Genomic DNA, 15,658 nt, shown 5'->3' with positions numbered 1-15,658 from the left:
ATCAGCACAAATACAACACACACACACACACACACATACATATTTGCCCTCCTATTTTCCTCACAGTAACAACCCTGTGAAGCGAACTGGGATGAGAGAGAGAGAGTGGCCCAGAGCCATCCGCCTTCATGGCTAAGGCAGAACTTGAACTCATGGTCTCTTGCTTTCTAGCCTTGTGCCTTAACCACAATTTATAAGCTGTCCATCTCACTATCCAAAGCGACTCTGGTAGCTTACAACATGATAGAAACATATATCTGTAGAAATCCAGGTAACTATTAGATATATCAAACAGACAGAATTTTCTAAATTTCTGACATCTGCTGAGCCTCTGGGTGTCAACTTCGAATTGAACCTGGCCGCAGCCATCTTTCTGTTCTTCAGTTGCCACACAGAGGAGGAAGGAGGTTGGAATGCATTACTAGACACAACAAAGAACGTTCTCCTGAGAACCATGGTTGTATCTACTGACAACAGATAAGGTTGGGGAAGGAGTGACTGAAGAGCCCGTCAATTAACCCAATTGGCCAACATATGTGTCCCAACTGTGACACTTGGGGATGGAGTTATTTCCTAGTTTAATTATACTGAAACCACGGGAAAGATTTAGATTTGGTTTTCCATTGAAGCTGTGCCAATATGATGTACTCATTAAAGAAGACCTTTGAGAAAGAGCCATATCTCCAACTTCTGGTTTGCTTAGGTTCATTAGTCAGAGCCTTGACACTGGGTTTTACAGCCTACCAAATAACGTGGCCCATTTAAGGTAACTAACTATATTGAAAATAATGGACAAGCATTAGTGATCTCAGAATTCTTGGGGAAAAATAACCTAAACATTTCAGTGTAGTAAAAAGTGCTTTGGTCAGAAGACAAAAAAACGAATCTTTTATATTTTATATTTTTATACTGTAGCTATAAATCATATTCTGAAAATTATTCTTTACTCCAGATCTTGCATTAAAAATGAGAAATAAAACTACCATTAAAAGGGAAGCCTCTTTGAAATGACAACAATTTTTTTCTAATTATAAATAAAACTAAACCTGTTTTTAAGAAGGATACATGTACACACACACAATATAATAAACCAAGCATAAAACTATCCATTTAAATAGGTCTTGTTTTTTTTTTAGTTAAGCTTACATTAGAAGTATCTATTAGGATATTTCTGAAAACAAAAACTAGATTTGGACAGCATTCTTCATGAATATTTTATTTCACTACAATATACTTGCATTGGATCTATTAATAAGTATCATGCCACAACTTACTGCATTCTTACAAAGAGTACATAGGAACAAGTCTTTGAAAAATTCTGCCATTAGACATGTAATGCCCTATATAGTTAATGGATTGGAGAAAATGTAACTTGTTGTTTTATCTTTAAATTGAAACTGAATTGATATAAAAGGGTTTTTTTAAATTAAAGTGGGTCTTTGCAGTGAAAGAGATTAAGAGCAGATACAAGCAGATTCAGATGACTATAAAACATATCAACGTTTCAAAAAGAAAGATGAATTTTATGTCTTTTTAATTTTGGATTTAAATTTAAGAAAAACACAATAATGTACTTGAGGGTTTTGGGGGGGACCACAATGAATCCTATGATTTCTAGGTTGAATACAGTCCACAACAGCTCTTTGACTTTGTAGATCAAGGTATGTGACAATGTAGAAAATTAAGCATTGATATAGCACATGGAAATGACATATACCGTACATTTGACCAGCCTATTTCAGAAGGCAGAAACTGATGTCAGGGGTGACAATTTCTTCTGATAATAGGCAGAAATAAATAGCAACAGTGATAAACAAGAAGGCATAGTTTATCATTAATCTAAAACCTATTATAATATATTATAATTATTAAACCAGAGTCTTACAAAATAACCGTAAAAGCAAATAACAAAGTAATTGTGAAAGAACCAAGCCAAACACTAATATAAAATTACACTCTGGGTGGGTAGAAGTATTTATACAAATTAGTTTTTTTGGGTAAAAAAAAATAGAGCTAAGCCAATTACAACTCTTTTATCAATTATGCTTAGAACAATATATGCAGTATATGGGTTACTTTCAACTGGAATAATTTTCAGCAGCTTAATTAAATCCCAGAGGCAAACAGTATAACTTCTTTAATCTATAAACAGAAATATTACACATCATAACATTCTCCTAAAGTATTGTTCTAGAATTACTCTTTAAAATAGAACTAAATCTTTTCCACACACATAAAAAGGGTAAATTTTAAAAGAATGGCAAACGTAATTTGCCTTACAATATATTAAAAAAATTATGTATGTAAACTTGCAGGCATATGAAAATAACACTTGTTTCTAAAGCCATTATGAGCTGTACCTCTATGCTCTGCTGTTAAACCGCTGAGTCTATCCTCCGTTGGCTTTATACCATTTGTAACATAGGGCTTTCTAACATTTCTACCAACATCCTGGCAACAAAGCACTGCAATTTCAAATGAACTAATTAACTTAATTGTTGATGAAGCATGAAGCAGTTCATTGACCCTGTTAGTTGCACCATGACAACATAAGAGCATCAGCTTGTGAAGTTACTCATCTATATAAACCTACGTATGACTTTTCATTAGGATTCTTTGTTCACTAAAGCCCTGCATGACTGTTTTAGCAAACTGACTCCGTTTGTGTTCAGTCCTTTCACAGTACGCAGAAAGAAAATGTAAGAAAAAAAATATAATTTTATAAAGATTGTAATTACACAAACTTTATAAAATTGTTAGATACTTTGCTCATAATTTTACTTCTCTCTGATGTTGCCCCTAATTTTAAACATACACTCCTACATACATACATTCATGCTAAATGCAAACAAATATGCTGGATTTTCATTCTATACTTTGTAGTATGACAGGATATAAAATTAAATAAAGGGTCAATATAAAAATATGATAATGTGGTGGGATGATAGAGAAACTGTAACTCTCTCATGCACATTTTATCTTCTCAAACACATTATTAAATGTTTAGAATTATGCTCATATGTTTTAGCTATACTTAATTTTTTTGGCATCTGTACCAGTAAGGGATGATTCTAAGGAATAGTGGGCAGTCAAATTATAAATTTTCTATTAACTGACTTTTACAAAATGAATACAAATATTTGTATTCAATCTATGTAGCAAAATCTGTGGTATTTTGGTCAAGGTTTTTGCTACCCCTTCATATTTGTTGGGTTGAACATAATATTGCAACATTTCCTTGTGGAAAATCGGCAGAGAAATTAACACTGAAGGTATTTCACTTATGCTCCCAGTCTTCCAAAGCAAAAGAGGAATGCCTGTGAGTAAGGGCTCTGCATTCAAGGTTAAGAAGTAGTGATCTCATGAAGCCTTGTTCCATGTTGGTTGTTGTCTCAGAGTAAAGTAAATAGGAGCTTTGGTGGTTGAGTTCTATAAAGATGCTGGAGCTCCCAGTAGCGTTTGCAAGCCAGGAAACAAAAAAGGTAGCTGTTGCAGAATGACCAAAGCCCTGTCCCTTTACATGGAAGTGTGATATTAACACATGTACAAAAGGGCATGCTGCTGTGATGGACAACTTAAGTTTGGGAGGGACCTTCCAAACACCTTTTTTAGAAACTTAATAATACAGTGTTCTGATAATGGAGATTTCTTTGAAAACTACATTTAAGAACTGATGAATAAATTCAAGTTCATAGTAAGAACAATGATTGTACATGCTAATTAAGCACCCTTATTTTTTCCACCAAGATATCATCTATTGTACTGAATCCCATTCCCATCAACATCTAGAATACTGCCTGAGGCCCAAAGGCCCATAGTTGTTCTATCTTTTGTAGATAATATATCTGAGTACAAGTTATTTTCTAGGAAAATTTCTGCAAAGAGGTAAGTTAAAAATCATTCTACTATCTTTTAAAGAATTATTTTAGATTAAAAAATGAAATTTCTATTTGTGGAACAGGCTTTGGTATTCTAGTTGTGATATATTTTCCAACTAAATTAGTAACACCAGCAATACCACATATTTACAATTCAGTTTTATGCAGTGGTGGGATTACAAATATTTTCCTACTGGTTCTATGAGAGCGCATTTCTCGCGTGCCCAGCACTCAAAGACCTCCTTCGGTGTCAGCGCTGGTGAGATGAGCTGTTTTTTAGCTCAGCTGAGGCGTGGTAATCTGCTCTGTCATGCGAATCAGCTGAACTAAAAAACAAGGGAATATAGGACAGGGAATGGCGGGGTGGGAGGGCGGGGCCAGCCAGAGGTGGCATTTGACAGTTCTCTGAACTACTCAAAATTTCTGCTACTGATTCACTTGAATTGGCCCGAACCAGCTGAATACCAACTCTGGTTTTATATCTTTGTAATCTTATAAACTATAATCAAACTCAAAAAAACCAACTTACTTTAAAAATTGTCCAAAATCTTCACAAATACTTTCACATCCAGGCCATTTGCAAACTCCATGGCCATAGAGAGTATGAGAGGCTCCAGCCTCCTCGTGTGATGAGCTGCAGGAAAAGAATATGACATAAGATTTATCTCAAAAGCATAGCACTTGAATTTGAAAGCTTATGATAAGGGTCAAAAGGACCAAAACAGTAAAACCTATGGTAATCACAAAAATCTAATTGTCCCACTGAAATTTCAATTGCAAGTTCAAATCAGCTTAGAGCAGAAAAAAACTAGAAATGTTAATTAAAAATGAAAAGAAATACTGTACTGCATGGAATGCTCCATTTTACTTTTGACCTCAAATTAACAATTTCACTATAAATAAAATGTACTATTAATAAGAAAGACTTGATCCTTTTTGAAAAAATGCACTATATTTTCAGTCTTTTGTTTCACAATTGAGACAAAATATTCTGAATTTATCCAGTCCTTAGAATGAACTGTACTGATTCAAGCTGTTCTGAGTAACAATTGTCCTCTTTTAAGTTTAGTTGCTTCTTCTCAGCCTAGATTTAGCCATGCTTCTATTGATCCTGTTTAAGATGGATAGGAAAGCATAGATATGGTGGAGTCTTCAGGGGAAAGAAATTAGCAAGTTTGAAAGATCAGAGCCTGTGATTTGCTACCATAGAGGACCAAGATTGTTGCTGTAACCCACTGATAAATTACTGGAATGGATTACTATTGCAGCCACAGATGGAGAGTATCTGGCTGTCTCCCACAGGAAATTCCCTATCCCATTTAGGAGCCTTTTAGGGTGCTTTTATTGTTACTCTAAAGCAGTGCTTCTCAAATAGTGGGGGGCGCCCCCCAGGGGGGCGCGAGGCTCCATAAAGGGGGGCTCGTTCAACCTTGTTTGACTGTCAGGAGCGAAGCTGCCATGAGGTGACCACGCTCACGAGCATAACTTCTTCTCCGCCTTCCAAACTTCAAAACTCGGCTGCCGAGTCTTCCAGCAGTGGCTGCTCTAGGAGTGCGCTCTATGGTTGTGGGCTGGCTGCTGGACAGAGAGTCTTTTGGATATAGAGTCTTCCAGACAGAGAGTCTTCCAGCAGCCAGCCCACAACCATAAAGCACCCTCCTAGAGCCACCGCTGCTGGAAGACTCAGTAGCCGAGTTTTGGAGTTTGGAAGCCAGAGAACTTTGTCCTTGAAAGTGGTAATGTCTTTCTATCAGAGCATATGTAACTATTTGAACAAAACTGAAAGTTCATTCTTTTCCCTTTGTTTTATATCTACAATCCTAAGCGCATTCAAGTTCCACTTTTTAGGCCTTATCAAAACAGTGCTAAACTAACTACGCTTGGACACAAAGCTATAGTAATTCTGCAAAGAGCAATCATCTATAGTAGATAGATTCTTCTGAATATTTATTCAGAGAGATATAATCTCTCTCTCTCTCTCTCTCTCTTTTCTGCTAGTTAATAAAGCTATTCTTTGTTGTAAATTGATCCACATTTCTTTCTTTTTTTATTCTCTTATACATTAATAAGGATACAGTGTTATGCAGAGGTGTACTTATAACAATTTTATAGACAAATGATACTATTTACAGTCGCGCCGGGGGCGCGAAATGTTTTCTTCTTCCTAGGGGGGGCATGACCGAAAATAATTGAGAAGCACTGCTCTAAAGCAATAAAATGAAATAAGGGGGGAGGGCAAAGAGATTTCCCTATCCTTCTATTATTTTTCAACTCCTATCTCTTAAAAAATAAAAAGACATTTTTCCTTCCCCTTCCAAGTATAGCCCATTTGTTTATATGCAGAAAATTCATATTTCCAATGAGATGTTTTGTCTGTGTACAATTTTGCTTACTCAGTTGAACATCTGTATACTACTAAAACTCTTGTGTCTGTAACTTTCAGTTGATGACATTGGAAAACACAGGGCAAAAAATATTGAACCAAAGTAACTCAAATGTGCTAACCTACAGAATGTGAGATACAAGACTTCTCTGGGAATTAAATTTGGGGAAGCCGTGGCTACTTCAACACCACTGCGATTTCTGACTACACTTCCCAGAAACCTGTAGGTTGTATGGTACAAGGAAAATGGGAGGGCCATACCTCTACCCTCTTTCCCACCTTCCTCTAGTTCCTGCACCTATTGGCTTGGAAGCAAACCTGACAATGGACTGGTGTTTGGCTGCTTTGGAACCAAGACTGAAGTTTGAAATCTCTTAACAGTGGTGGACAGCAAGGGAAAGGCTCAGATGCCTGTTGGTGAGGTAGAGGTGGCTGGGAACACTAATGGTTGATAGATGAGTTCTTTTTCTCCCTGGAGGGAAAGGGTCTTGGGATGGGGAGCAGAGGTGCAATTTTCCTTGTGGTTCATAACTCCATTTATTCCTCCTCTCCACTCTGCAAACTGCCAGGCAGTTTTGTGGGTTAGCTGAGGAAGGAGTAATTTCTAATGCTTTCCAAGTCAATGGGGAGCTGGTAGGAATTTGGAAGACATTCTTACACCCACTGCATTTTTGTCTACCTGTGGTCATTGTTTCTCTGACTAGGTAAGGAAATATCTCTGAAAGGACAACCCATTGGGCCATGGGTTGTCTAGTATATATTAACAGAGCTCCACTATTTTAAATCAAGATTTCTTTTGCAGCTTTGCTACTGTTACATCCCCACCCCCATTCCCCAGCTTATGAATGCCTTTCTTTTAAAAACCTAGATCCTCTTCCTGGAATGGAAGAGGAGCTTCTAAGGAATGAAAGGGAAAGTAAGGGCAAAATATGACAGTGAAACATGAGGATAATAGCTGCACAAAGGTTACGTTTTTTAAAGTTGACCTCTATTCCTATGGTAGTAGCAATGCCACCAGCTGGCATCATGAGGCTGAAAGAGGGCCCAGTGTTGATGGAAGGGTTCATACATATAGCAAAGGAAATATCTTCAACAGCAACCTCATACAGATGGTCAGAAGGAACAGAAGCTTCTCCCTCCTTAGTTCTCAGCTGGTGGCACTGGTGTCCTAGAAGACCAGCTGATGACCACAACCATTAAAGCAATCATGTTCCTCTGAGTCAGGGTGGCTATCAAAACACTATAACTCTTTCAGTTTAATGTAGTGGATGCTCAAGTACAAACGTAGCTGTCATACAGATAATGCTGCAAAGAGCAGTAATAGAGACATTGTGCTGATGAATCCACAAAACAGGAAAATATTTAAAGACATAAGACCTGATCAACTATTGTTGAAACCATGGCTTTGTATGATTACTCATTTAATACACTGGATGATGCAAACTTTAAAACAACTCCAGTTGCTTCTCCTTGACTAGGATCTTCTTGGACATTAGTAGCATTCTCTATATCACCAAAGTAGTAAGGAATTTTTGATCTAATGCAAATAGTAGGTTCTGACACATGCAAGAATTCAGATCAGACATTTAGTTTGAGTTGAATTAGAAGCTACATGTCATCTCAAATAGAATACGAGGTAAGTGAGGCCATGGCAATCAGGCTTGAAAGCTGGCTATGAGGACAGCTACACTTCAACTATAGCTTCATGATCACAAAATTCATAGCTAAACATGCATGAGTTGTTCTTGCAGGTTTTTCTCATGGTAATTAGAGAACACTTGATCAAATGGAGTGGATCTGAGAACAGTAAAGCCTAATTTGCAAAAGCATTCCATCAATCTCTTTCCCCACTCCATTCATGGTCCAAATCCCATGATATGGTGTCTTCCATGTCCAGTCATTTGATTGTGGCAATAAATAAATAAAGCTGACCATGGTTAATGACCTCATTGGATTGAATAGGATTTAGCCAGTGATGGGATTCAATTTTTTTTACTACTGGTTCTGGGGGCGTAGCTGGTGGGCGTGGCTTGGTGGAGGGTTCATGTGACTGAGTGGGCATGGCCAACTCGACATGAGTGACATGACCCCACTAAGTCTCACCCACAGAACCAGCAGAAAAGGCAGCTCCTGTGACCTGTCCCCTTATGGTCTCCTCTCCCTGCCTGGATCAAAGTACCTTAAAGGGACACCACAGTTGTCTTCCAAGCAACTCTCCTACAATGTCCTTCCAGAGCAACAAGTTGTTCTCCTGGCCAGGTCTGGCAATGGGGTGCACATGCGTGGGCGATGTGAAGAAACGGTGGCGATAGGACTTTAGGCTTCTTTTTCTGCCTGTAGTTTTCGGTGCAAGAAGCCTGCAGCCACCGCCTCTTTGCCAGCTGGAACCAAGCCGGCAGCAGCAGCTGGAAGCTTCTTCTGCCAAAAAAGAGGTGGCAGCTCCAGCTTCTTGCACCAAAAACTACAGGCTGAAAAAGAGGCCTGAAGTCCCATTGCTGCCGTCACCACCCTATTCTTTGCGCCGGCCGTGCACGTGCACCCCATTGCCTGCTGGTGTGTGGCTGCATCCCATTGTCAGACCCAGCCAGGAGAGCGGCCTCCTGCACTGGAGGGACAGCGTCGCAGCGGAGCTGCTTGAAAGGCAGCCAAAAACTACCAGTGGCTGGAGGCTTCTCGCAAAAGACGGCATTGCCTTGCAGGGGGACCCCCATCAAGGTGCAGACGAAGGTGAGCGAGGTGGAGGGCGAGTGGGTGGCATGCGGTCGGAGGCCAAGAAAAGCCAGAGCCAGGGAATGGCATGTTCCCAAACCCGGCCAAGACAAAGGGGCAGCGGGCGGCATGTTTACCTTTGGTGAGCAGAGCGGGTGAGGCGCAGGGGTGAGGCGATTAGCTGGGCTACATGGCAACGGCAACATATATAGGGGGGGGTGAGTGACAGGCGGGATGAGTGGGCCAGTGGCAACCAGGCAGGTGGGGGTGGGGCCAGCCAGAGGTGGTATTTGCCGGTTTGGAGAACCAGTTAAAATTTTCGCTATCGGTTTGCTCGAACTGGTCCAAACCGCACCAGTTCGAGTGAATACCACGTCTGCCTAGAACCCCTCTTTGAGGGAGATGGGCAGTTTAGAAATGTGAAATATCAATCAATCAAACAAACAAACAAGTGTGTGTGCGTGTACTTGTGCTAGGCAGAAGAATACTCATGGGTGCATATCTGCCAGTCTGATAGACAAGTCACTACTTTTACAACATCCCTCTTTACCCCGGGATTCATATCTTTCTAGTAAATGCATATAAAATAAGACAAATGTGTCTAGTATAGGTTGTATACATTATTGTACTTCATATAAGGATGCTGCTATAGCTACTGCAGGTTGTAAGCTATATATGTGACTACTTCTGTGCCAGTTTAACAAATACATTATGATGTGAAGTGTAAATGATCTAATTTTCATATTGATGCTGAGCTTCAGGATCTAGTTAAAACTGGCTGTCCACAGTTATTACTGTAAATAGTTTGAATTCAAATGGACATATGATTCTATCACTGAGGTAAATCCTAGATATATCCTGCTATTAGAATTACAATATATGTTTATAGTCTTGCTACAACACTTATTTTTCAGAAATGATGTTATGCACAAACAGTAGAATGTAAGTACCAGATATGTGTGCATGGAAGCAAAGAGAAAATGATACATTCAGATAAACAAATCTTGACAGTATATTATGCAATACCTCAAAAACCTTTTAAACTGCCATGGGCCTCTGTAGGCATTACTCTTGATTTCCTTGTGAATATTGCTTATAAATATTATGGTCTCCAGTCCAGGTAATATTAGTTATGACTAATGTTGCTATGTTTGTTACAGCAACTTTGAAGTTACTCACCAATGTGCTAAGAATTATGGCTTAGGTTCCCCTATTAGTTGATTAATTACAAAAGACTGGAATAGTGGCTTGGATCTAGAATCTCAAACCGCAAATGGTGCAGTTGGATAGAATAAGATCCTGTGAATCCAGGCCAATGTTCACAAGCAATTAACAATTTTGATCAGGAAAAAATCAGTTGCTATTTATTACTAATGGCACACTACTGGTGCCACTTCATAAGTTTGTATGAGATCCTTTAGTTTCAGTGTGACTTATATGTGACAATTAAACAAGAACACTTAAATAAAATGAATCCAGTTTTATGTAGTGGCTTGAAGAGGTGGAGATCAGGCTTTAAATTTAATATGGCTAAATGAATCTGGTCCTTTCACAATCTCTTAGTTTAACCCTCTAAGGATAAAGAGAGAAGAAATTTATGTATGCTGAATTATGCTCTTGGAGGAAGAATGGGATAGAAATATAATTTTTTAAATTACATTACATGATTGGCTTATTTAGAGAATCCCTCTTCCAGGGTCATCCTTGTGTGCTATAAGGCAGAAAAAAAACATATCCAAAGAACAGTAACAAATCCCATAAAACAGACAGGGAAAGTATGATAGTTCTCTTCATTGGTTAAAACTGATTAAAACAGTCAATTTTTAAAACTAAATCAAAATGACTAGGTTCAAAGTAACATCTTGCTCAATTTTAAGTTAATTGTGTGAGCCATACTGATGAATATTTATACCAGATGAAAAAGCAGATGAGTTCTCTTATTACCTGTCTCGTCTTGCATTTAAAACTGATGACTGTCCATTCACTATGGACTGATGAATTATTGGTGGCGATGCTTTGGAAGTGGTAGAGGAGGTAGTAGAAGAAGAATTGTTAGTAGTGAGGTCTAGCCCTCCATGCTTAATGCCATTGTCTTCCATATTGTGAACTCCAGTAACTTCTTTCCATAACTGCTGAATCTCAGCAGGACTTAAGCCAGCTATAAAATGAAAGAGAGCTTAATATAGAAAAGTAAGAGGTTCATATAATGAACTCAGTATTGTTAATGGATTAATGCTAACAATAAAGATGATATAGTTTCCCAATATATCAACATGTAGTCAAATACAATTTCATTTTGTTAAATTTCAATTAAAGTCAATTAAAGGTCATCAACCTACATAATATAATATCTCTTGAAAAAATTGTTCAAGGATCAATAGGAGGAAGCTACAACCAACAACAGCAACTACTATTTGAAAAGCAGGCATTAAAACAAATATTTAGATGAGATTTTACATAGCCTTTGGAATATATATGTTGTATTTGTGCTCTATTTGGCCATACCAGGGGTTGTAACACAAATACATGTATGTATGTATGTATGTATGTATGTATGTATGTATGTATGTATGTATGTATGTATATGCAAAGGTCACAACTTTCCAACACTAAAAATAAAAAAGTGGCTTTAAAATACAAATGCTATTATTCACAAGCTCACTTCAAAAAATAAAATAAAATACAAGGAAAGAAATTAAAAATTTTCATAAGATTAAGGACAGGATTTCAGCTAATATGTTGTCTCATGAATAAATTTTGTATTTAATTTTAAATTTTAAAAAAATCATTTCTAAAAAGAAATTGTTTTAATAGAAGAACAATACTTTAATGATCACTGTTCCAAGTGTGCTACTTCAGCAGGGAAGAAATGAGAGAAATAAATAACAGAGTTTCACAAATTAGCACATCAAAACAACCAGCATTACTTTGACCAAATACATAACACATTTCTGATCATTTGGTGGTTTTTTTGCCAGATACAAACACTGGAGATCTTTAATATCTGAAGCAAATATTTTATTTACTATTAACAAAGTTTTCAAGAATGCAGTATTTCATTTCAATTATTCAAATGGACATCATTAATTTTATAAGCAAGACTAATATTTTATAAGCAACTGCATGTCAATAATGTTAAATAAATTGAATATTACTTTTAGAAAAAAGAAACATTTGAGTGTGGGCTTGCCTATTTTATCAGAAATTTGTTACATAAAATGGAGATTGTCACCATAAGTATCTGCAGATAAGCCAATGAAGACCAACAAAATTAGCATCACAAGTATAACAATGCAAAATCTAGCATTTATATATTTTGGTATGAAGCCATAATAAAAGTATAAAAAGACGAAGCTTGCATTGTGAAGTCACAATTCAGTTTTCATTGGCCTGCAATATGGTTAAGAACAGATGTCTTTGGTTACTACGAAGTATTTTAGTCCCTCTCCTACCCCTAAGCCAATATAGCAGAACAGCTTAATCAGAGTGAAAAAGTGTTGAGGCTATAACGATGCAGATAACCCCTTAAACATTATTGATTAGAGCTTTTTAGGACCCCTCTCCCCAAACAACAATTATTGGCTAATTGGGCATCAGGTCATAATTGTCAGTATACCACCAATAAATATGAACTTAAGAAGCTAAGTAAATTAATTGTGTACTGGATTGAAATATGTAATAGCAATAGCACTTAGACTTATATACTTCACAATGCTTTTACAGCCCTCTCTATGTGGTTTACAGAGTCAGCATATTGACCCCAACAATCTGGGTCCTCATTTATCGACCTTGGAAGGATAGAAGGCTGAATCAACCTTGAGCCTGGTGAGATTCGATCTGCCAAACTTTAGTCAGCTGGCAGTCAGCAGAAGCAGAGGTGGGTTGCTGCTGGTTTGCCCTGGATTGGGTGAACCGGTAGTGGCGGTGGCGGGAGGCTCCGCCCACCCGCATGTGCAGAAGTGTTGCATAAGCACATGCACACACGCGAACCGGTAGTAAAATAAATTGCAATCCACCACTGAGCAGAAGTAGCCTGCAGTATTGCATTCTAACCACCGTGCTACTGCAGCTCATTATCACACTTAGTTGGAACTACAAGAGAAGTGTGATAATAATCTAACATTGATGATATTAATGAATAACTATTGTGACACAGCTATTATATCTGGGAAAGATTTTAGCTCTCATATCAACTGATTTAATACAAATCTTCTTTGCTTTCTGAAGGTAAGTCAACAAGCACTCTCCACCAAATACTAATTTAATCAATTCCTATTCTGAAACAAAGTGATGTCAGTTTTACCAGGTTTCACATTTACCTTATTTGCTTACTCGTGCCCATTTTAGTTGTGGATTACCTGACTCAGAGAAATAGAGCTGCCATTCACTAATGTATTGATAATATATCATTCCAATCCCCAACAGCCATTCCCAGAAGTTTCATATAGACAATAAAGAGCATTTGGAACAAACTTCCAAATGGCAACTGCTCATAGATGCAATCTTCCAATATCAACTCTCTGAAACCAACCTTGAAAATAGAAATGTAACAAGTGCAACAAATTCTAGAGAAATTGATCCAAACAACCAATTTCTTTTAAAAAGTTGCTGACAAATGAAATAGAAAGACTATTGCCCCACCCCGAGTCCTCCTTTTGCCAAAAGTCCTCCATTACACTGAACAAGAATACTTGCTCTCTCAAAATCAAATCTGTTCCCAAATTAGAAAGCATACAGATGACCAATGTCCACCCAAAACACTGAAGTCTACAACTGTATACCAAGTAAGATTAGGATGTAACTGACTGATCAAAGTGTATGGATTAGGCACCATCTGATGCAGCATAACTATAATCTGATTGATGGCCTTAAATCCTGACAGAAAGGATAAGAGCCATGTTGGTGTATTGTAAGGGCTAATGACCTCCTTAATGAGCTCATAGGTAAAGAAGTTTTCAATAATAGATTTCAAGTCCTGCAAAGCTTCAACATTAACAGGGGTGTTAGTACACAGAAAGAGACTGTGCATTGCAAAAGAGGTATTTCAACAGGGGATGCATTATTAGCCCATCCAGCAGACAGTTGAGTACTAAGCGGGATGCCCCAGTGTCAATAAAAAAATGGCACAGATCTCCCTCTCACTTGGATTTTTACTAGGGTACAAATGGAGGCATTTGTGAAAGGGCTGGGAGACAAAAGTCCCCCTGACTGTGTTCTCCTAATATCTCTCACAAGAGATGGTGTGTGGAACAGACTGGGTACACAAAGGGTATTCCCTTCTCCAGTGGGTAAATTTCTTACACATCCTGCATTGGCTGGGCTGCAGGGAAAATGACTATGGTTAATTAGTCTGAGTAGTCTGAAACCTGGAGATTATCACCTTGTTCCTGACAAGACCTCCTCACCCACCTCTTCCATGATTCCTCCCACACCCCTCCCCACACCCCTCTCCTAATGTTCCTTTCTGTAGGAGTTCGGCAAACAGCATAACACTGCATGTTTTTTCTTTCTTTCTTGGTGTCTTTAGCCTCTACTTCAGGTCTAGCAACATAAACTCTGAAGGCTACTTCTAGCAGCTTTTCCATTTTTTTCCAATGGAAATGCTATCCATTTTTGCATTTTCTGTCTGATATCAGGGGCACTACTTTGACCAATCAAAAGCATATTAGCTAAGCAGTGGTTCTCTGGAGTCTCTGGATTCAGATCACCGTATTTCCAAAAGGTCTGATACAGAAGCTGAAGGAAATCACTCTGGCTTTTGGAAGGTAACTGATGAATATCATATATTTTTCCAAAAGTCTTCTGCCTAGGGATAGCAGTTTATAAAGCATAAACCAGTGATGGCGAACCTATGGCACGTGGAGCCATTTGTCAGGGCACGCGAGGCGCTGCCCTGTTAGCTGGCCAGCGCGCATGCGTGTGCTGGCCAGCTGAGTTCACCATTTTTAAAAGCCATTTTTCGCCCTTCCCAGGCTCCAGAGGCTTTATAGGAGCCTGGGGAGGGCGAAAAGAGCCTCCTCCGCCCCCCGGAGGCCCTCCGGAGGCTTCAGGGACCATCCAGAGGCTTCCCTGAAGCCTTCGGAGTGCTTAAAATGACCCTCCGAGCAACCCGGAAGTCACTTCCGGTTTGCTTGGAGGGTCGTTTTAAGCGTTCTGAAGGCTTCAGGGGCCGTCCGGAGGCTTCCCTGACGCCTTCGGAGCACTCAAAACGACCCTCCGAGGGTCGTTTTGAGCACTCCGAAGGCTTCAGGGGCCGTCCGGAGGCTTCCCTGACGCCTTCGGAGCACTCAAAACGACCCTCCGAGGGTCGTTTTGAGCACTCCGAAGGCTTCAGGGACCGTCCGGAGGCTTCCCTGAAGCCTTTGGAGTGCTTAAAATGACCCTCCGAGCAAACCGGAAGTCACTTCCGGTTTGCTCGGAGGATCGTTTTGAGTGCTCCGAAGGCATCAGGGAAGCCTCCGGACGGTCCCTGAAGCCTTCGGAGCGCTCAAAACGACCCTCCGAGCAAACCGGAAGTGACTTCCGGTTTGCACGGAGAGTCGTTTTAAGCATTTCGAAGGCTTCAGGGAAGCCTCCGGACGATCCCTGAAGCCTCCGGAGGGCCTCCGGGGGGGCGGGGGAGGCTCTTTTCGCCCTCCCCAGGCTGCTATAAAGCCTCTGGAGCCTGGGGAGGGTGAAAAAAGCATGT

At 39.2% G+C, this 15,658-nt stretch overlaps 1 protein-coding gene across 6 annotated transcripts in view; it reads right to left on the bottom strand.

The window, feature by feature from the left end:
* Positions 1 to 15,658, bottom strand: part of FOXP2 (forkhead box P2) — a 618,653-nt gene that overhangs the window by 56,403 nt on the left and 546,592 nt on the right. For all 6 annotated transcript variants that reach the window (XM_081957449.1, XM_081957451.1, XM_081957452.1 and 3 more), the window contains 2 exons: positions 10,915 to 11,128; positions 4,408 to 4,512 (listed from right to left, as the gene is read on the bottom strand). In XM_081957449.1, the coding sequence (XP_081813575.1) occupies positions 4,408 to 4,512; positions 10,915 to 11,128 (319 nt within the window). The remainder of the gene's footprint in view (positions 1 to 4,407; positions 4,513 to 10,914; positions 11,129 to 15,658) is intronic.

This window comes from Natrix helvetica (genome assembly GCF_964273705.1).
Source record: "Natrix helvetica genome assembly, chromosome: 6".
Taxonomy (NCBI): Eukaryota; Metazoa; Chordata; class Lepidosauria; order Squamata; family Natricidae; genus Natrix; species Natrix helvetica.
Note: the sequence above shows the minus strand (reverse complement) of the source record. Positions and strands in the feature narration are given on the sequence as shown.